This window comes from Urtica dioica, chromosome 12 (genome assembly GCF_054948205.1).
Source record: "Urtica dioica subsp. dioica isolate 48M chromosome 12, U.dioica_male_clone48M_v1_H2, whole genome shotgun sequence".
NCBI classification, from domain to species: domain Eukaryota; kingdom Viridiplantae; phylum Streptophyta; class Magnoliopsida; order Rosales; family Urticaceae; genus Urtica; species Urtica dioica.
In genome coordinates this window covers 10,924,389-10,946,164 of record NC_142767.1, presented here as the reverse complement: position 1 = coordinate 10,946,164, position 21,776 = coordinate 10,924,389, and the positions used below count along the sequence as shown (strand labels likewise).

Sequence of the window (21,776 nt, the reverse complement as noted above, 5' to 3'; positions counted from 1 at the left end):
ACCGTAACAAGAACAATAATAAATACGATTAACCGTAACAAGAACAATAGTAAATATGATTAACCATAACATTTTTTAGTTAATCTAACAAGAAAAATATCAAAGATGAGGACTAGTTAATCTAACAGTAAATACGATTTATTAATGATATCTGTGAACAATCGATGACAGTAAATCTTATTTACCGTAACAAGAACAATAGTAAATATTATTTACCGTAACAAGAACAAAATTAAATTTTATTTACCGTACCAAGAACAATAGTAAATTTTATTTATCGTAACAAGAACACTAGTAAATCTTATTTTCGTGAACGATCGAGGACAGATTAACCATAACATTTTCTAGTTAATGTAACTGAAAAAATATGAGATGTGATGACTAGTTAATCTAACAGTAAATACAATTTACTAATTATTTACGTGAACGATTGAGGACAGTAAATCCGACAGTAAATCATATTAACCAAAGTCCGTACTCTCCAACCAGCTTCAGCTCCGCGTCCAATCGCTCATTCTCGTACGAGCGTCTCGGCTTCTTGAAGGTCTTTCCATCCGTACAAAAACTGTATAGTAGAGACCAAATTATTCTACAAAATCAATAATTATACATCTCTTTATATGTATTACTGTACATTCTGTGGTAATTAATTAATGCAAATCACATCATGTGGATTATATATCAGCTATAGCCTTGACAGTTCTTTTTTTTTTCTTTTTCTTTTTTTACCTCTACTTCCAATAATCAACTAAAATTTATGCCGATTAGTCGTTGTTCGATCGGTACTCTTTTGTATTCCAGAAAGTTTTTGTTTTCTTCTTTTGGATTTTAGTTTACCACTGGGTTTATTGGAAGGTCTCTTAGTTGCTGATTTGTTCATTAAATGATATGTGATCATCGACGCCGTATGATCGGAAACTCGCTCATCCTCCTCTTCTTCTCGTTATTCAAAACCAAAGCAAAAAACCGAAACATTTCCGATTGAATAATAATAACAAAAACAAAAAAAAGAATCGAATCGAGAGAGCGAACCTTTCTTGCGATCGGCCGACGATTAGCGGAGCAGGAGGCACGAGCCGGATCGTCAGAGAGATAACCATCGGGTTCATCGGCGGAGGGAGATTCCGGGTTTGGGAGAGCCCGCAGCGGAAGAGGAAGAGTGATAATGAGTCGGCGAGAGGCCGAGCGGCGAGAGATCGAGATCGAGCGAGTCGCGGAGGAGCCGTGGAGGGGGTTGAAGGGCCTGGGTAAGGAGGCTAGGGTTGAAGAGAGCTTCCTTGAGGATCGGTTATGGCCGCAACTCATCCTTCGTCGCCGCCGATAATGACGACGGCGATGATCGGCCTCGTAGCAGTGAAATCAACGGCGATCGGCAGGAGGAGGAGGAAATTTCAATGATTTCCACCGCCGACCACGAAGGCGCCGACGGGATCGACGGTGAGAATCGGGCTCCGAGCGGTGAAATCGACGGTGATGACGGTGGAGACAAGGAAGAGGGAGAGTTGGGGAGGATTAGGGTACGGATCGCGGTGGAGATGGAGTCGACGAGGAGATCGGCGGCGGAGGTGTCGGAGGCGAGGAAGGCGGCGATTTTGGAGTGGAGAGCTTCGGAGAGGCTCTGGGAGTTTTGACGAGAGTTGTTGGGGGGGGGGGGGGGGGGGGGGCATTTTGGGTAATTTAATTGAATGTTGGCTATTGTTTTAAATAAAGGAATAGATTGGCTATAATTTTAAATCCCCCTTCTAAATAGGTTAATTGTTAACAAATCTCTACAAAAAATAACAAATCAAACCCCAATCTTGACGAACGGCGCGATTAGCATTGACGCTCATGGAGAGAGAAAAATCTCGATGATTGAAAGAGGAGGAATTGGGGCTTTTCTTGAATCCAAATTATTTGTAAGTCTAGGGTTGTGGTAAAGATTTTTTTAAATAAAAATAGGGATTTTGAAAATAATTGTTAGTGTTGTGTTAGTGTTGTTTTCTTCGTTCATGTTTGTTAGTGTTTTTTTTCGTTCGTGTTCTAATGGAGAATTTGTTCTATTACTTTGTGTATATTTTGTTAATTTGTGTGTATATTGTTAATTCACTGAATTGAAAACTTGTTATTTCTGTATATTTGTTCTTAGGTTGTATTTGTAAGTTTTCGTGAATTCTGTTATCTTTTGTATATGCTGTTAATTATGTTCTTCGGTTTTTGTCTCACTGTTTTTCATTGGGGTATGATGTTATTATCTTAATATTTGGAAAATATAATTCCATTAGTTATTGGATTAAAACTTGTTTATATACGTAGATTTTGTTAATGCACTGAGTTAGTGTGATTTATGTAAATGTACGTATAATTTTGTTAAAAAAAAAAGTAAGATTAAAAAAATAGTTGCTATATATCAGGTAAGTTTTTATTACAGAAATCAAATCATAGTTGACTTGCTTATTACAAAATTCTCGTTATTTCAAAAAGAAAAAAAAGAACAATATATATAGGGTTAAAACGGGAATAAAAATTCAGGTTAAATGCCACATCATCAAATTCAATCATTTAGCAAAAAAAATTGAAACGTTGGCGATTTAGCAAAAACTTTGAAACGTTGGCCATTATGCAATCTCAATATTCATTTTTCGTGGACTAGATCGAATATTTTTTCTAAAAAAGTGCGGCACGACTATGGTAAACAATTTTTTAATCCTTGCTATCCATTTCATCAGCATGATGTCATAGAACGTCTTCTTCCTTGACACACTCTCTATCATGCCACTGCATTTCAAGCGACGTGTGTCGCCATGCATACGACCGCTTGAGTCGGTCTTTCAAAGGGAAAGTATCGCAGCATCTTTTCCGATACTTTTTTCCACGAATCTTCCATATGTTCTCGTTGCAAACTGGGCAGACGTCAGCTTTCTCAAGATCTTTTCGATACAAAAAACTGTTGTTCTTGCAAGCATCGATTATCTCGTAACCCATGCCAAAACGCTTCAGCCTCATCTTTGCCTCATAGTGCTTTCCTGGATTAAGTTACCAGCTAGATGTAGGGCTGTACAAAACCGAACCGAAAATCGGATAAAACCGAAATCTAGAGCCACGTCAGATAATCGAAATTCGGATTCGGATAACCGATCCGGTTTCAAAACCTGGACCGGATATCGGATTTGATTTTAGACAAATTTGGATATCGGTTATATAACCGAATTTTTTTATTTAAAAAATTAAATTAAAAATAATTAAACATAGGTCTTTCACAACCACCTAGACCGTGATTTTGGAAAAAAAAAAAAAAAAAAAACTTCACAACATTTTTTACCTAACTTTTATTTTTTATTTTTTAGACTATGGATTATTATTTTAGAGCTTTATATGACTCGTTTTGTACTCGTATTTAAATCATTGTAATAATTTTAGAACTAGATATGTATTATAAAACTGGATAGCCGGTTTGTATAAACCGGATATAAAACTGTATCCGAAATTTAAAGAATCGGATAACCGAATTTTGAAAAACGGATACTGGACCGGATATTGGATTTAAGAAACCGGATAACCGAATATTTGGATAACCGAATTTCAGTTTTAGACTAAACTAGACCGGATATTGGACCGAATTTTTAAAAACCGAATATTCGGATTCGGATATAAAAAATGTAAGAAACCGAACCGAACCGATCCAGTTTCAGCCCTAGCGAGATGAGACTTCCTCAGGAGCTACAAAAATCCAGTGAACGATTTGTTCGTCTAATAATTCGTGACTTTGATTTAGCACATCAACGATACTAAGGACGAGAAAGACGAATTTTTTTTGCATTCATGGTATAGTTATGCTTCCAACTCTGCGAAGAGGTCATTCACTTGCTCTTCTGTACGCACCTCGGTCGAGGTTTGATATGCAAGATCATCGAAATCCTCATGATCCATGATATCATGCAGAGCATCATGCAATCCTCCTACGTCTCATTGATCAATTTCGATGGCCACTTCTTCTTAGGTAATGACAGGATGCTCGCTATGATGATACCATTCAGTATAGTTAGGGGTAAACCCTTTGATTATGAGGTGTGACCTTACGACCCCAATATCATGTCATCTCATACTATTGCAAGACTTGCAAGGACACCTATATTTTTCATCTTCGTTCGGTCGTTTGCGTGCAAGGCAGATAAACTCGTTTACGACAGTTTTATACTACAAGCTCAACTCCATTCTCGGTAATCCAATCTTTACTTGGATTTGGCATTTAGCTAAACGAGAGGGTAAACAAAAGGGACAATTAAAATTTTAATTAACTTTGAAAGGACCAAGAGCAAATTTAGTAGAGCGGGAGAGAGATAGATAGAGAGAAAGGACATTATTTTTGTAGTTTGATCGTGAAAATTGCGATCAAAGACTAGAAAAGTGTATTGTTTAAAATATTCTACAAAGAATTCGGCAAAGTTTTCCTTATAATATTAACAAACCAAAAACTTGAAATTTCATATAAAAACATATAAAAACCAACCGGGACTATCCTCATCATCAACTAATCCTCAAGGTTCGGTGACAACAATTTATCAATGAAAAATAAAAAAAAAAAATCAAAAAACAATTAAGACATGAATTAAAATTTCAATTTCAATTCAACTAAATCAATTATAAAATAACATAAAGTATACTAAACTACCTTAACATATTCATTAAACAAATTAGATAAGTTAACATATTCACTGACAAGTTAATTATTCATTAAACTACCTTAACTTAATGAGCTAATTACACAACTTAACATATTCGTTAAACAAATTAACTTAACATTTACATAAAATTAACTAACTAAATTAACATACAATTTATTAACATATTATACATCCTAAATTTACATAACTTTTTAACTAATTCAATTAACATACAAATAATTAAAATTTTAACTTAACATATACAATTTCTAATGTTGTCGCACGAAAATGAACAACTATTTAAAACCTCGGGCGGTTCGATCCAAGGCCGGACCAAGTGATCGCACCCGGGCCAAGAGTGTGAACTCGATAGTCTCGAGCTAGGGTTCTCTCCGATCAACCCGCCTCTCGGGAGAGGTAGGGGTGAGGAGGAGGAGTGACCGTGCCTTGGTTGTCGGCTGCCTACGTACCCGTGTGTGGGATCAGGTCAGAACGTAGTTCAAGCGTGTAGGACGCTGTGTGAGGCGCGGAGCCTTGGTGGAGAAGCGTGCTCGACGAAGGAGACGGGGCTCGAGGAGTCCTCGGCGGCGTCTCGGGACTTCGGAGATCGCGTATGCGAGAGAGAATGTGTGTTTTCTCTCTTTTGGAGACGTGGAAGACTCTAAGTCAAGAGTTCCTTGTTGTGGCGGAGATTCCGGACGCGTAGGCGATTCCTAGTTGGAAATGCCGGACGCGTAGGCGATTTCTTGTCAGAAATGGCGGACGCGTCTAGGGGGCTAGACGCGTAGGCGATTTTCAGTAGAAAACCGTTAGAGCACTCGTTGGCTCAAGATTAATCGCTCGATCAAGAGAGGCGGCACTCGGGAGTCCCCGGAAAGCGCTTCAGAATCTCCGAGAGCGAGAAATCGTGGAGAATCCGCTTCAGGCCAAGGATGGCATCTAGAGAAGCGGAGAGAAGTCTCAAGTTCCTTGAGAAAGAATGGGATGGCTTTCCCCTCAATGGGAGGGGGTATTTATAGGTGTTTGGGGGCCTTAGAAGGCTTCTTTTTCGTCCATGTGGGACTAGGAACGCATGTGGCATCAAGCGGAGGCGCACGGCGCGCGCGGCGCACAAAGAGCGGCGCACAACGCGCGGCGCGCGGCGCACAAAGAGCGGCGCACAACGCGCGGCGCGCGGCGCACAAAGAGCGGCGCACAACGCGCGGCGCGCGGCGCACAAAGAGCGGCGCACAACGCGCGGCGCGCGGCGCAGGGGGCGCGGCGCGCGAGTCATTTGGCGCGGCGCGCGGGTGCGCGGCGCATGGAGCGCGCGGCGCGGGTGCGTCTTGGCGCGGCGCGCGCCTGCCTGGCGCGGCGCGCTGTCTTGATGGCGCGGCGCGCTGCTTGCTGCGCGGCTGGCTGACGCAGCTTGTTGTGCGCGCAGCGAATGGTTCGTCTTGCCGGACTCTTGCGGGCCTTTAGGGGTCTTCGAATACCATTCTTGCCATGCAAAATATGAAGGTTTCTACTCGACGAGAGTGGCTCGACTCAAGGAACAACTCAAGGCTCGACTCGAGGAACGACTCGAGGCTTGACTCGAGGAGAACGACTCGAGGCTCGACTCGAGGAACAACTCAAGGCTCGACTCGAGGAGCGACCCGAGGCTCGACTCGAGGAACGACTCGAGGCTCGACTTGAGGAGAACGTGAGGATTTGGCACGAGGACTTGTCAGTCGACTCGTGACAGAAGGCTTTCCGCTCTTTAGGACCTCCGGCCTGACCATCGGCCCTTTGAACGGCGTGTCTTCTTGGCGTCTCAGGTTTTCCGAAAACGACCGACAACATCTAACATAAATATGCTAATAGATTAACAAACCCAATTATTCATCATATTAAGCTAATAACTAATATATTAACTAATTATTAACCTAACTAATTAATTATCAAATTAAACTAACTAAAGACATTAAAAACTACTAATCTCTCCCATCAAAACCAGTTGGATGAATCCATTAAACTACTAAGGACTCTTTCTCCAAACTTGTTGGGAGAGAATATTCATCTTCTCTCCCAACAAGTCAAACAATAATTAAAAACCGAAAATAAACAAAACTTATTGTTTATGAGAGTCTAATATATATATATAATATATATATATATATATATATATATATATATATATGGTGTTTCCTCTAATTTTCAAAGTGATTATGGACCATTAGATTTTAACTTATGGTCGATAAATGAAGCAAAAATGAAAATCAGCAAAATTGGAAGCTGCTGAAATCGCGTCTACGCGCCGTGCTGGTGAAGTTGGACATCGCGCCCTTCGATCTGTTCAGCGCGCCGTAGCAGTCGCGCGATGCACTATGGAAGATTTTACTCTCGCGCATTCCGTGCTAGCTTCTCGGTGAGTTGTCTACCCCTCTGTGCGGCACGCAGCTCGCCAAGTCCTTTTTCACCGCTTATTCATTTCTAAAGCTGCTGTTTGAATGGCATTTAAATCTTGATTGCTCCGGAACTTCATGAAACGACATAAACAACTCTCTAACACTCACAAACACTATGAAACCTGAAAATACTCTAAAACACATAAAATACAAGTAAAATTACTCAAGAACGCGCTAGATTCAAGTCCGAGAGTCACATATACACACGCATAAATCACTCTCATAACGGCGGGGAACAACTGAGAGTGAAAGAGACAGGCAACGTGAGACAAATAGGTAGATCGAGGGAAAGAGTTAGAGATCGAGAGAAACATAGAGAGAGAGAGAAGAGAGAGAGAGAGAGAGAGAGAGAGAAGGATTAAGAGACAAAGAAAGTACCCGATAGTGGGAGGGAGAAATGGTGGAGGACGGTAGATAACGATGTGCGCTAGTGGTTCCGCGCGTGAAGAAGAGAGAGCCGCAGAGAGAGACTGAGCGACGGAAGGTTGTTGCGCAGATCTATGGTGGTCGGAGACGACGCGCAGATTTGTGGTGGTATCTCTCACACGGACCTAAAATTCACTGATGGTCTCTTCCTTCAGCATCTTCAGATTTTCGAATTTTGTGGTGACTAATTGGAGATGTGAGTTCGTCACCTTGTCTGCCTTCGTAGGAGGTTTCCAGAATTTCTCAAGCCTCTTTGGCACTCACACAAATGTTGATCAGCCTGAAAACGTTTTTATCAAGTTGTAGATGTCATTTAACGCCTTGGAGTTTGCAAGGGCAGCTTCATCTTCTGCAGTGTCCCACTCCTTTTCAATCTTTGCAACCGCAGTGACACCATCTTCAAGAAGCTTGGTAGGAAGGCTCCAACCATTTATCACAACCTTTCACGTCTTGTGGTCAATAAACTTGATGAAGGCGCTCATTCGAGCTTTCCAGTAGACCTAATCCTCGAGGAAGAGCTTGACTGGCTGAACCTCTTTCCGTGAAAGCATCCATTCTCACAAAAACAGTCAAAAACATCAAGAATTACACCCTATATAAGCAGGGTGCCTGCTCTGATACCAATTAAAAAAGTGATAATACTGTTTCTCTTAAGATGTTCTAACAAGTTATGAAACAGTTTAGTAGTTTATCATATTAAGGCAACTATAATAAACCGTAAGAAAAGAGAGAAAGAGTTGGTAATCCAATTCGGCCAATCGTGTCTACTTTTGGAATGATGATACTCCCGGTGAAAAGAGAATTTCATTAGATGATAAAATAAGTATAACATCGGACAACTATAGATGATCACCTAGTGAAAGACTTATGATTGTCCAATCATTATAATCTCTTTGTTACAACATTTTGTACATTTTTAATTTTCATTTCAAGCTAATTAATTAAAACTTTCATATAGCAGACTTGATTAATCTTTTATTTTTTAATTAAAAAATATTAAAAATACCTTGAGAAACCCAATTTTGAGGTATAAAGAAAACTGAAGTTTTTGGTTAAAACACCAATTAGCCCTTTTTCAATCGGTGATGAAAAATCAATTAAAAAAAAACTACGCTTTTAATACAACTATGGCGTCCATCTCTCTACCACTTGCTAGGTTAGGCCCTCTTGATGTATATAATTTTGAACTCAACTAATCCACTCAACTCTCTTAGAATATTTCCTTTCGGTCTTTAAAATCCCAATCGGTATCGATTCAATGATTGAAAAAATTAAGGATCTTTTGGCGAAATGGCTGTGGCGTTTTCCGTTGGAACCTGGTACACTTTGGTACAAGATCATTCTTTCCATTTATAGACACCGTGGAAACAGGTGGGATCCGAGACTAAGGGAAAATCACAAGTTCCACAGTCCATGACTGTCGGTTTTGTGGGTTCATGATGAATTCAACAGTTGATGCTCCTGGCGTGTGCGAGACGGCACGATTATCAGATTCTGGGAGGACGATTGGAGCGGGGAAGGGGTTTTGGCTGATCTTTTCCCCGGTTTCGTGAGGCTGTGTCCGATAAAGAACGCTACGATCTCTAGTTTTGCCTCTCAGGCTGCAACGATTTCAGCCGTCATCTAGTGGGACCTAAAATTTACCCGAAATCCAACGACGAGGGATATGACGGAAGCCGCGAAGCTTTTGGAGATTTTGGAGGGAATATTGATATGGGAGAGCATTGTTGACCGTTGAGCATGGTTATCCGACACCGAGGTACTTTTCCATCAGCTCGTTTCAAAAAGTTTGGTTTGTCGTGAATCCAGGTCTGGTTTAACATGGTATTTGCATACCTCATTTGGAAATCACCCATGCCAGTCAAGGTCTAACAGCGATGAAATCCCTACTTATCGCTTCAACCCAGCTGATGCCCGATGTGCTTCAACAATGCAGAGACTCTGGATCATTTTTTTGGAAATTCTCGACAGCCAAAGAGACTTGGGGATGGATTTTTGACAAGCTGGAAGTGGATAAAGCATAAGTCTCCTGGCTTAGATGAGTCATTCACTATCCATCGGCATCGGAGACATGACTCGAGACAATCGGATTTTAATGACGAAGAATGTGGAGCGGAATGGATTTTTGAGCAAGTGAACATGAATATTATTTCTTGGTGGATCTGCATTTTGTCACCCTCTTCAACAAGGGAGATACAACTAGTCTACTTTGTTGCAGGTACTTCGACAAGTTCTCAAAACCCGTGTTTCAAGTTTCTTACTTTTCAAAACGTGGCACTCCGACTGTAAGTATATATCTCGTGTTTTTCTATAACCGGCCCCCTGATCCTTGAAAAAAGTGCGATCAACATAGATTATTGAGATTTAATGTACATTACTACAGTGTTTATTACAGAATTTTGGTTCTAGTTTTACAGCATCAAGTGATCACACTCAGGTAAAATATGGCAATGCATCCGTGTACACTGTAAAGTTAACTAAGGTTTTTATTAAGGCCAAAGTTACTGATTGTTCAGGTTGCAATTGCGGCAAATTTGAGGAGATCTGTGCTGAAGTATGATGCTGATAAATTATACAATCTGCAACTTTCTCATACTATACCGAAACCATGGATCTATTTCCACGACAGCTTTACGTATATCAACTTTAACTCTGATTTATTTCGACTAGTAGTTTCTAAATCAGAGTGCGTCTAGACATTCAAAATTAACAGTATCTTAGGTCAAAGGATCTGAAGTGCTAACATATGATCTGAAGTGCCCTACACAAATGGTATAAGTACTTAATTTTTTGTTTGTGGACGCATGTTTTTTGTCTATTCGTGACTCTGCTCATATATTCTATGTGCATTAGATCCTCATCTCCTCTTTTCCGGTTGAGGACATCAAATGCAATTCAGGTGAAAATCTATGACATGTTTTGAATGATCATTTTCACCAGAGACATAACATGCCCAGCCTGAACGTTTTTAAAAAAATACATTAACTGACTACCACTTTGTTAAACCTAAAAAAAATTCAAATAAATAAATTCTCATCTACCTCCCCCCATTTTTTTAAATATTAAATCAAAACACTTTGCACGGGGGTCTAATTATTTCCCATGAGTTTAGATATATGCATTGATTTTGAGCTTTGTGTCATCGAAGATGGCCATGAAGGTGTTCCATTACTATCCCAGATGGATCCAATGTGAGTACAGAGGAATTCCCAGCCTTCTATACCGATCGGATCATAATTGTTGAGATTAATATCTGAATTTACCCTTTGTTCATCACAGTTATTTAAACATTGTCGTTATGTTCAATGCATGCCCAACTGAGGTGTCATTTGCTAGTCCTGTCCTAAAAGCGAAAACCCTCCAAAGGCATCATGTACAAGTAAAACCGTGTTCGTTTACGGTCGTCGGACGGAGGAGTGAGGACTGACAACCGATAGAGAAGAAAGAGAAGTGAGAGAATGAGAAAAAAGTTTGAAAGAGAAGGAGAATTTTTCAAACTTGCTAAGCATTAGATACTCATCACCTCTTTTCCAGTTGAAGACATCTAATGCAAATCCAAGTGAAAATCTGTAATACATTGTAGATGATCATTTTTACCAGATACATAACATGCCCAACCTGATCATTTTGATTTCAATACAAATAAAATAAAATGCACTATTTATTAGTGGTATTTACATATTTTCCAAACCATTATGGTGAAACTCACAAACACTTTGTTAAACTAAAATATATATATATATATATATATATATATATATATATATATATATATATATATGTTCTCATCTAGAGTTTCTTAATATTAAATCAAAATACTTCGAATGGGGTCTTATTCCATCATCAATCCCAGGAGTGATCGTTATGAGCATCGAAGATAGCCATGAGGGTGTTCCATTACTATCGCAGTTGGATCCAACGTGCGTTCAGATGAATTTCCAGCCTTGTATACAGATCGAAAGTGATGAGATTATTTTATCTAAATTTATCCTTTGTTCATCGCAGCTATTCATACATTGTTGTTATCATCAGTGCACTCCCAACTGAAGTTTCCTTTGCCTAGCCTTGTCCTAAAAGCTAAAACCCTGCAAAAGCATCTTATACCAGTAAAATGATTGGTGGTTCCAAGTTCTACTCTAGCTAAAAAACTTCATTTCTTGTGTTTTCAACAATTCTGGTCATATGTCGGAATATTTTTTTTACAAAGATAAATTCCAATCTGAATGGTCATTTTAGAATTGAAAAGAGGATCTTCAAATTTAATTTTGTCAATACTACTTATTTAAATGCTTGAGGTTTGTCCCTTTCAGTATTATATTGCTAGTTCTTTATTTTTCCTATTCCTATGAATATGTTTTGCAGTCAAAATATGCCGATCCAGTGGTATTAGAGCCTAGTTATGAAGGTTCGAGGACAACTGTTGCTGTTGAGCCGCTTCTGGTATATTATTTCCCAACTTATAAATTCTTTGTTCCGAGCTTCTTTCAAGGTCTTTGGAGAAGTAATGTCCCAGTCGGCTTGGCCCAGCGATACGGATATTACATATGGTCACTTCACAGATTATTGAATCTTGTTTCGGACCATGGTTGCCCAAAAAATGTATGCGAGAATGTGATAGAAGGAACATGTCAGACCTCGTAGAATCTATGCCTTCGGGTCCGTATTGATATCGCCCTTCTCAAATTATCTTCAAACTCCTTTGTCATGTCTTCGATGTCAATTTCCTGAAGAGTGGTGTCCTTCAGGTTGCCGCCTTTAGCCTAAACATGGATTCAATATGTAATTTCTTGAGGCTACGCAGACCGCTTTCCTTCGTCTCGAGGCTAGCGAACCCGTCCGAAGAGAACATCCGTTTCTTGAAATTGCTGTTCACTCAAAGAAAGGTCGAAATCGAAGAAGATTAGGGGAAAATGCTATAATTCCATAATATGATCGAACTTTAGTAGAGAGAATCAAAGTTGAGAGAAAAGGTTCGGATATCTCGTTAACGATGAATATCAAACTAATGCTAATTATATAAAAGCTAAGACGCAACATAATTCGGATATGTCTAAGATGACATGGACTAAAAAACACAATAGTGACATTATAACATTGGCACGTTAGATAAAGAAAATACAACTAATAAGTAGCTTTAATACACATTTTGCGCAGCATAACATATTTCCAACGCCTAAACAATCTTGGGTAGGCACTTTTCTGAAAAAAAAATACCCAAAACGTATATAAAAACTGGTAAACATAAATTGAATCCCAAACTTTTATAATCAAGGGAATATTTTTTTTATTTATTAAATTAAGAACTACCAAGGATCGAAATACCATTACCGTTACCGTTCCGAGCCTTCGAATTTACTGGTAACCGCCCGTACCGTAAAGGAATACCGGGTGAAGCGAGAAAAAAAAGGGAAACCGGTACCGTTGAACTTACCGTTACCGTAGAGGAATACCGTCAAATACCGGTGTTTACCGAGGGGAATTCAGAAAAGAAATATACAAAAAAACATACAAAGTACGTAGGATAAAATTCATAAAATTAAAAATAGTGTAGAATGTTTTCAACACAATACGAAATTACAAACACAACAAAAAGTAAGTTTAATAACCAAAATGATAAAGTTCAACACAATCCACCAAATACTATTGTTCAACAAATTCAACATAGGAGGGATACAAATGACTACTCAAAACGACCGTATGCAGCGGTCATACAGTAATCATACCAAGTCATGTAATGAGCATATGCACTAAAGTACCTGTTCAAGTGATAGTCGTACTCATACTGAGATGAACCAACAGTCATGGAGTTGAGGGGATAACCTGGAACTGGTTGCACCGTTTCGGGAGCGTAACTTGATGCATAGGAGTCCTGGTAGTTGTAACTGGAAGATCCGTCAGCATAAGATGACTCTGTGCCTTGAGGACCAATTGATACCGATCCGAAGTTGTAGGACAAGTCATCAACGTCATTGCTAGACGTAAATGACATGGCATCATTCATACCTCCGCCCTGACCTCCGCGCCCGTATCCTGAATAAAAAAAAGGCAGGGTGATGAAGACGATCAAAATCTTCTTGCGATGGTGCGTATCCAAGTTGAGAACCCCCGACATCACCAAATGAGGTGCCTCCAGCAGTAAAGGAACCCCCAGACCGATAGGAACCTCCAGCACCTCCCCCTGATCCACCGTCACCTGCACCTCCACCTGCTCCGCTTGATCTACGGCTTGAACCTCCGCCATCTGAATCCGAACTGTCTCCGGATCCGCGTTGAGGTTGGACATCCTCGTTCACCACTCGATCCGGATCAACTCCATGCTTTCGAGCCGCATGTGAACTTCGTCAATCCAGCGGAGCATTTCGTCGTCTCCCTCATTGTCGTTCCCCGAGCGTTCGAAAGCTCGTTCGATGATATCCAAAGGATCCAGGGGGTTGAGGTTGTTGTCGTGAATCCGAGTTGCTTCTCGGAGCTGCAACTTCATGTTGTATGAGCAGAAAACAAGCTTCTCGAGTCTGCCGTACGCTAGACGGTTCCTTTGTTTTGTGTGGACGAGGGCAAATGTACTCCAATTCCTCTCACAAGCGGAGGCGGATGCAGTTTGTGACAAAATTCGAATAGCCAACGTCTGTAAAGTCGGGGTCCAATTTCCGTAAAGCTCCCACCACTCACCTGCAATCATGTGACATAAATCATATCATGTCATTTATTACCATTCCATGACATAGTTAATGGCTTAATGCATACAATTCATCTCACAAGCTTATTTGCACAAAGGGTGCCTCGTGTCGAAACAGCACTTCTTTGTGAGAAGTCCCCTCGAGCGTCTCGAAATGCGATTAACTGTAATTAGAAAATCAAATAAGACTCATATATTCATAATGTGATATAGCTTGTAACAATTTATAGTTTTATACCTCTCTCCCAAGAGTTGACCCATCAAGATCCGAATGCAAGAAGTCGAACACCCTTGTGACAGCGGCCATGTGGGTGTTGTCCATGTGGATATCCGGGTTAAACAGCAACTTTGGATTTAGGAAGAAAGCTGCAATGTGTAGTGGATGTTCCATTTGAGTACTCCATCTGTGGTTCACGATGTCGACAACCCATTTCTTCCCACTCATCGCTTCCAACTTCTTTCTCATCTCGTGGAAGACGTAGTATTGTAATCTCATCGTGGGATGCACCTCAGTATCCACTAATCGAAGAGTGGTGTACATCGGCTCGAATATGGCACACACTTCGTCCACCGAATGCCAGAATCTGGGATTTAAACAAGTCTCGGATATGGATGTACCTGTAGGAGTTGCACTCAATTTGGAATCATCCCACCATTGACTACTGAACATCGTCCTCAACGCAGCTCTCTTCTCTCGGAGACTTCTGAGAGCTAGGTAGTTTGTGGCAAATCTTGTTGCGCCGGGACGGATGATTTCACCTGGGGATGTCTCCCTTAACTTGGACAACACAGTGCCGTGGTTGTAGATGAACTTAGTCGCATCCCTCGCAGATTTGATTGTTTGCTTAACACTATCTCTCTTCCCAATATCTTCAAACATCAGATCTAGACAATGTGCAGCGCAAGGTGTCCAGTACACATGGTACTTGCGTTGTAATTTCAACCCGGCACTCCTGTAGTTCGAACCGTTGTCGGTCACAACTTGGACGACATTCTCTTTTCCGATTTCTTTGAGCGCCGACCTCAGTATTCCGTAGATGTACTCCCCTGTTTTCGTATGCTTTGATGCATCAACGGACTTTAAAAACACCGTTGCACCAGCACAATAAACCATAATGTTTATGATGCTCAGTCTGGTCGGCCCCGTCCAACCATCAGTGAGTATGGTGCAGCCGTATTTTACCCACCGCTTCTTTTGTTCGTCAAGGTAGTTCTCCGCATCTGCAACCTCCATATCGAGGTATTTGTTATGAATTTCATACGGAGTTGGTATAGGAACGCCTGGACCTGCAATATGCCAATATACATCATGTTAACGTTTCAAGAACACATGCGATTCGACAATATGAAAATAAAATTACTTATCACAAATTGAGGATTACCCAAGTCTTGAGCGGACGCTATCATGTTTTTGAACTCATGCGAGGCGGCCTTACTCGCCGGCACATGTTGGTGAACAAAGAATTTTGTTATGTGTCTTCCGAGCCACGTTCTCTTCTTCGGATCCACGATCTCATCAATTTTTGTTTGCTTCGCACTCGCTGACTTATATAATGACGGAGCAGCTGGTGGAGATTTTGCCGTAGAACCACTGCCGGGCCCCGACATCATCCGAGCCTCCCATTCCGTCTGCGCCGCCTCTTGTCTTGACCTCTTCATAACTGCTCGTAATTGCACTTCGTATGCTTCTTCGTTTGATTCTTCCCCGCCAACATTTTTAGTCAATGTCTTTTGAAGCGTAGCTTCCAACGACTTTTTGTTCTTCTTTTTTACGACATTGCCTTGAAGTAAAGCTTGCATCTCTTCTCTCACTTCAGGAGGGACTTTCTCACAGAATTTGACACTCCTCGTTGGGTCTACATGGGCTAGGTGGTTTTTCACTCTCGTGATGCCGCCACCTCCCATAATGTTCTCGCAAAATATGCACTTGTGGTCGCTACTTTTCCCGGGAATAGGTGTGCAATACTTCCTAGCTGGGTCGGGGGCCGACATTCTTGCAACTTGTAATCTACAAATGAACAAATAACATTTACACAATATCACTAACTAATTATCAACTTGTAATATACACAAACTCTAAAATTAAAATGATCAAATAATTCGGATTAAATCCAAAAACATTACAAACATCAACACAAAATTTCTAAAATTAAAAACAAGTCACAAAATTTCTTCATAAATCAATAAACAAGTTCATCATAATTCATAACCTTAATCATCACTAACTAATCACATAATTATCAAATAATTTGGATTAAATCCAAAAAAATTACAAACATCAACACAAAATTTCTAAAATAAAAAAACAAGTCACAAAATTTCTTCATAAATCAATAAACACGTTCATCATAACTTTAATCATCACTAACTAATCACAAAATTACCTAATAATTCGGATTAAATCCAAAAAAATTACAAACATCAACACAAAAACTCTAAAATTAAAAACAAGTCACAAAATTTCTTCATAAATCAATAAACAAGTTCATCATAACCTTAATCATCACTAACTAATCACAAATTTACTAAATAATTCGGATTAAATCCAAAAAAATTACAAACATCAACACAAAAACTCTAAAATTAAAAACAAGTCACCAAATTTCTTCATAAATCAATAAACAAGTTCATCATAAACTTAATCATCACTAACTAATCACAAATTTACTAAATAATTCGGATTAAATCCAAAAAAATTACAAACATCAACACAAAATTAAATCAACACTACATCAATGCTCACAACTATCAATTTATACTTAATCTTAAAAAATTATCAAGAAATTTCAAGATTTAAAGTTTTAAAAACTCAAAATCATAAAAAAAAAAATTGGCCGGGAAGCTCACCTTACCGGGGGGATCTGGGCAACTTTGGCCTTCGGCGAGTCGGGAAATGGGCGAGACGGCGGGATCCGGCCGGGAAGCTGCAAAATTCGCACTGGGTCGCGCCGGGAAATCCTCTCGAGCTTACCGTCCCATTTGTTTTTTTTTTTTAGGTTTACCGGGTATTTATACCCGGTTTTTTTTTTTTTTTACCTGGACCGGACCGGGAAGTGGGTACCGGGTTCCCACCCGGATCCCGGTCCGGTTCCCCCGGAACCACCGGAAAACTCCGGTTTTGGTGGTTCCGGTGCCGGGTAGCTCCAAAAAGGGGGAACCGGACTGGTTCCCGTCCGGTTCCCCAATCCTTTGCTACGGAGAGACTAAAAAAACGTGGTATTTAATGTGATGGAAGGAACATGTCGGACCTTGTAGAAATCTACACCTTCGGCTCCGTCTCGATTCACCCTTCTCACCTTATCATTGAACTCCTCGCCCATATCTATAATCCTGATTTCCTGAAGAGTGGTGACGTGTCTCAGCCCTTCAGGGAGCTCCTTTAGACTGGGCATCCAGGAAATGTATAATTTCTTGAGGCTACGCAGACCACCTTCCTTCACCTCCCACTCCTCCACGTCAATATCAATAAGCTCAAGAGCCTCGAGGCGAGCGAACCCGCCCGAAGAGAACACCCACTTCTGCGAGGTACCTCCGCCGTAGCCGACCCAGCTGAGGTTGAGAACCCTCAAGTTCTGAAGCTTTTCTAGTATGGCTATCTTCGACTGGTCCACCGCGGAATACTGTAATACCAGCTTTGCGAGGCTGTTTGGAAGGTATTCGAGGTTCTCGTTCGAAACCTCGCCATCTAAGCGCACTTTACTCAGAGCCTGAAAACTAGAGAGCAATTCCATCTTCGGAAAATTTGTTCTTCGGTCCGATAGCACCATCGTCAATGATTGGAGCAAGCGAGGGGTGAGAGACTCGAGGAGGAGCGTGACTTCTTTATGGCTTCTGAGATTTTTAACGTACAGGACTTTGATGTTTGGCATTGGAGGGATTGAATTGTGTTTGTTGAACAAGTTCTTTGCGTGTACCCCTATCAAAGTCTCCAATTTGAATTTGGTTTGGCCTCCGAAGAAGTGTCGGAGTGCAAAAATGTTCGGCTTGTAACCCCACGGTAGCAACAAGTGTCTCACCTCTGTCAACTTCCAAACCGAGTTTGGAAGCCATAGGGTATTATTAATCCCACTGAGGTCTAGAGTCTGCAAATTCCTCATCTTGCCCAAGGAATCTGGGAGAGAGAGTTTTTTATCCCAGCCAATACTGCCCAGTCTCAAATACCTCAAGTGAATCAGATCGCCAATCGTGGGAGGAAGTTTTTGATTGTCGAGCAAATCGAGGTGTAAAACCCTTAGCAACCGGGCGTTTGAAAAACCGGGAAAGATTTGTATGGAAAAACAAAGGAGAGACCGGAGGTGAGGATGTGGCGAAAAATGGCAATTAGGTCCGTGTACAGCGATTCTGCGGGGGCGTTTGTATTGTTGTGTTGAGGATGGAGCGTCGATATCTAAGAAAAGCTCCTCTTTGGCCTTTGACAAACAAAAGTCTCGCATGAGATCGTGGAGTCGGCAGCTCTTGATGCGCTTTCCCGTGCGATCTTTCTTATCGAGTTGAACTACGCAACGATCAATCAGCTCTTCCAAGTATTCCTCGCCCACCTCTTCTTCCAGCGATTCTTGTGTCTCATCCGTGCGTATAAAACCTTCTGCCATCCACAGCCTTATCAAAATTTCACTTTGGATCTCGCTGTCCTCGGGAAAACTTGCAAGGTAAAGAAGACAGGGTTTTAGATGGAAAGGAAGCTCTTGGAAGCTCAAGTCTAAAATGTCTTCGACCCGGTATTGTCTCTCCGATATGAGTTTGTTGATCTTACGCGACTTCACGTCTCTCTTCACCTTCTCCCACTTCTCCGGCGAGTTCTTGGTTCGAAGCAAACCACCGAGCACGACGATCGCGAGAGGCAATCCTCCGCACTCCGCCACCATTTCCTTACCGAGCTCCACGAACTCTGGCGAAGAACCGAGACTCCCAAAGATCTCCTTCGGAAACGCCTTCTGCTGAAGAAGCTCCCAACTCTGTTCCTCCGTCAAGAGCGGGGGTTCGATCGGAGTGCTGTGAGGATCGGCTGACACCGCGACTTCCCTGATTCGTGTCGTGAACACCACTTTGCTACCGGGCTTCCCTTTTGGAAAAGCTTTTTCGATGGTATTCCAAGCTTGAACGTTCCAAATATCATCCAAAACCACGAGATATCGCCTCTCCTTGAGCTCGGCTTTTAGAAGAGAGACCAGCTCGTGATCTTCCAACCTGTCGAGAATCTGTTTATTATTCTGTCTCTCTTCAACGAACTTCTTCACGTGGCTCACTCCTTGCAAAGCTGTTTCCGGCCGGAAACCGACTTGCATCAAGATCTCGATCAAGACCTCCTTCACAACAAACTGCTGCGACACGAAAACCCAAGCGGAGCACCCAAAATTCTTCTTCACGTCGGCGTCGTTGTAGGCTTTCTTGGCGAGGGTGGTCTTTCCTAGACCGCCCATTCCCACGATAGACACGACGCAGCATCGATCTTCTTCCCTCATCAGCTGAGCCTTGAGAGCCGACATCGTGCTCTTCAACGTGACCGAGTCGTCTTCCTCTTCGTCCGGGTACGATCTCCTCTGATTTCTCAGCGGAGCAGCCTCTCGATCTCCACTGGAAAATTCGATCTGGTACCTTTGTCGCCTCTCGGCTATGCCACGAAGCTTGACCTTGATAGAGGTAACTTGGGACCGAAGCTTCCTCAGATGGATGACCTTGACATATGAGGATCGGACTTTGGAGACGTAGGTCTCGACGGAGTCTTCGACCTCGCAGGCCACGTCTCTGACCTCTGCGATCCACATGCGGACGCGCTCGTCTTTCTCTTGTTTTTTGTCGGCGTCTCTTAGGAAGCTCTCTATCCACTTCAGCTCGGTTTGCAGTGTCTGGATATCCCCACGAACGCCTCTCAGGGAAGAGGCCTCGTTGATGAGGAGGTCCGCGATTCTCTCGACCGCTATGGACACCACAGACTCCACCAGCTTCAATGCCACAAGTTCAACTGCCATTGACCTGGAAAAGAAAAGAAAAATCAAAAGAAGATGGGCTTTTATATTTGTCAGAAAGATCAATCATTAACCAACTAGAAACTCAGCTTTGTACATTTTATATAGATTCTGTATGTCCAAAAACAAGGCCCATTAAAACCATGCTGCAATAAATTAAAAATACCTCAGGAAGAACTTTTAATTATTTTTTAACATTTTTTTTTTGCACGCCAATAGAATTACAGATCTAAGTGAGGATTAAATTTCAACGCTCGAAAATCTGTGATCGCAAAGCATGTTCATCTATGATGTATTTCAAAATATAGATTTTCTTACCTTGATCACTGAAGCTGCAAGATGATTAACAATGAGTGAAATAAGAGATGCGTTCTACTTAAACTCAAAGAAACCGTGTGAGACCCAAAATCATCCAAGTCTTTAATTCAGCTTCATCTCTCTTTCTCTTTCATAAATCTCTCTCTTTTCCACGAAAATTCCATCCAGGTTCCTCTCTCTAAAATAGTCAAAAGAAGCATGCAACTGGCTGATTATAAAATTCACGTGCATTACTAAATGACCAAATACATTGACAACTAGCAATACCAAAGTGACAAACATTTACAACTTACTGAAGTAAAGTTTGATGAAGCGTGACCTGATCTATTCGATAAGTTAAATTTTGTGTTGTCTAGTTAATTAGCCGAATCAAACAAAAAAAAAAATTATAAATTATTAACATTTTTGAAATTCTGATTAGTCACAAAGACAAGATGTCGCACACAATGTGTTGACAATGTGTCCGACAACTTGCTTGAACACAGATTATGGATAAACAACAAACAGTGCAATAAACAAAATACATACCATATGGTTACCCAGTTCGGTGAAACACACCTACGTCTGGGGGCACTCTGCCAGTGGAAAGGATTTCACTATCTTGTAGTCAATAATACACACAAGGTTTATATATGATTACAATAAAAAAATCAATAAAACCTAGAGACTATTACCACCAGTGAATGCCTAGTCCGGGACTCCCCATGAATTTGAGCTCCGTCTCAATTCCACCATTCGAGCAACTGCCTGTGCTCGGATGACTTTCAGTCTTCAGCTGTTCGTGAACCTTCAATCACGTGAACACAAAACCCAACTCTCACAGACACTCAATCTTTGTGGAATAGTGTTTGAGAGAATACACCGCGATCAACAAAACACAAAGCCTCCGAGTCCGCCGATCTTGCACGTCTAAGAGCTCTAAGTGTTTTATCAAAAGCGTCAAGGCTGCTAAGGGGGAGTGATAAGTGAGATTCATTCACACTTATCTATGACTCTTAGATAAGAATCGGAACTTGTTCTTAGTGTTTTTTATGTTATTTTGTAGTTTTATTATGTTTTCAGGATAAAGAGAGTGAGAGAAGGCTGTGGTGCGAAAACGGGTTGAATCGGAGCTAAATCGAGGAAGTTATGGCCTTTTGAAGTAAAGTCAACAAAAGTCAACGCTGGTCAACAAGAAGTCAGCATTTCAAAGTTGGCGCGCCGCGCCTATTGAATGGCACGCCGCGCCCTGGTGACTAAATTTACACCCGAGAGCTCGAGCGGCCGACGCGCAAGAGAGGCGCGGCGCGCCTTCAGAAATTCACGAGTGGCGCGGCGC

At 41.3% G+C, this 21,776-nt stretch overlaps 3 protein-coding genes across 6 annotated transcripts; 1 reads left to right on the top strand and 2 right to left on the bottom strand.

Moving 5' to 3' along the window:
* The first annotated feature begins 8,585 nt into the window (after positions 1 to 8,585).
* LOC149379089 (uncharacterized) lies at positions 8,586 to 10,580 on the top strand. Of its 3 annotated transcripts, XM_089603514.1 has the most exons (5): positions 8,586 to 9,257; positions 9,360 to 9,631; positions 9,717 to 9,783; positions 9,882 to 9,935; positions 10,015 to 10,580. In XM_089603514.1, exons 2-5 carry the CDS (start codon positions 9,537 to 9,539, stop codon positions 10,192 to 10,194), a joined length of 396 nt encoding a protein of 131 aa, XP_089459640.1. In that variant the 5' UTR covers positions 8,586 to 9,257; positions 9,360 to 9,536; the 3' UTR covers positions 10,195 to 10,580. The 3 variants fall into 3 exon arrangements, 2 of the variants coding, with proteins under 2 accessions (XP_089459640.1, XP_089459639.1); XR_016294197.1 differs by lacking the exon at positions 9,717 to 9,783 and having other exon boundaries at positions 9,360 to 9,716; XM_089603513.1 differs by having other exon boundaries at positions 9,435 to 9,783.
* Positions 10,581 to 11,770: 1,190 nt separating this feature from the next.
* On the bottom strand, positions 11,771 to 21,001 carry LOC149379087 (putative disease resistance protein At1g50180). Of its 2 annotated transcripts, none has more exons than XM_089604261.1 (3): positions 20,459 to 20,706; positions 17,423 to 20,147; positions 11,771 to 12,363 (listed from the first exon to the last, which is right to left on the bottom strand). In XM_089604261.1, exons 2-3 carry the CDS (start codon positions 20,141 to 20,143, stop codon positions 12,322 to 12,324), a joined length of 2,763 nt encoding a protein of 920 aa, XP_089460387.1. In that variant the 5' UTR covers positions 20,144 to 20,147; positions 20,459 to 20,706; the 3' UTR covers positions 11,771 to 12,321. The 2 variants fall into 2 exon arrangements, with proteins under 2 accessions (XP_089460387.1, XP_089460386.1); XM_089604260.1 differs by lacking the exon at positions 11,771 to 12,363 and adding an exon at positions 20,987 to 21,001 and having other exon boundaries at positions 17,373 to 20,147; positions 20,459 to 20,636.
* LOC149379088 (uncharacterized) lies at positions 13,788 to 16,166 on the bottom strand. The gene is made up of 4 exons (XM_089602772.1): positions 15,557 to 16,166; positions 14,413 to 15,461; positions 14,278 to 14,338; positions 13,788 to 14,167 (listed from the first exon to the last, which is right to left on the bottom strand). Exons 1-4 carry the CDS (start codon positions 16,164 to 16,166, stop codon positions 13,788 to 13,790), a joined length of 2,100 nt encoding a protein of 699 aa, XP_089458898.1.
* Positions 21,002 to 21,776: the final 775 nt, after the last annotated feature.

Excerpts from the sequence above, each read along its gene's own strand:
- LOC149379087 (XM_089604260.1), bottom strand. The coding sequence starts at position 20,143 with ATGGCAGTTGAACTTGTGGCATTGAAGCTGGTGGAGTCTGTGGTGTCC.
- LOC149379089 (XM_089603513.1), top strand. Across the intron at positions 9,784-9,881 it reads CAAAACGTGGCACTCCGACT|TGTTTATTACAGAATTTTGG; the intron begins GTAAGTATATAT and ends ACATTACTACAG. Across the intron at positions 9,936-10,014 it reads CATCAAGTGATCACACTCAG|GTTGCAATTGCGGCAAATTT; the intron begins GTAAAATATGGC and ends CTGATTGTTCAG.
- LOC149379088 (XM_089602772.1), bottom strand. The coding sequence starts at position 16,166 with ATGTCGGCCCCCGACCCAGCTAGGAAGTATTGCACACCTATTCCCGGG. Across the intron at positions 14,339-14,412 it reads GGTCAACTCTTGGGAGAGAG|TTAATCGCATTTCGAGACGC; the intron begins GTATAAAACTAT and ends TTCTAATTACAG. Across the intron at positions 14,168-14,277 it reads AAGTGCTGTTTCGACACGAG|GTGAGTGGTGGGAGCTTTAC; the intron begins GCACCCTTTGTG and ends ACATGATTGCAG.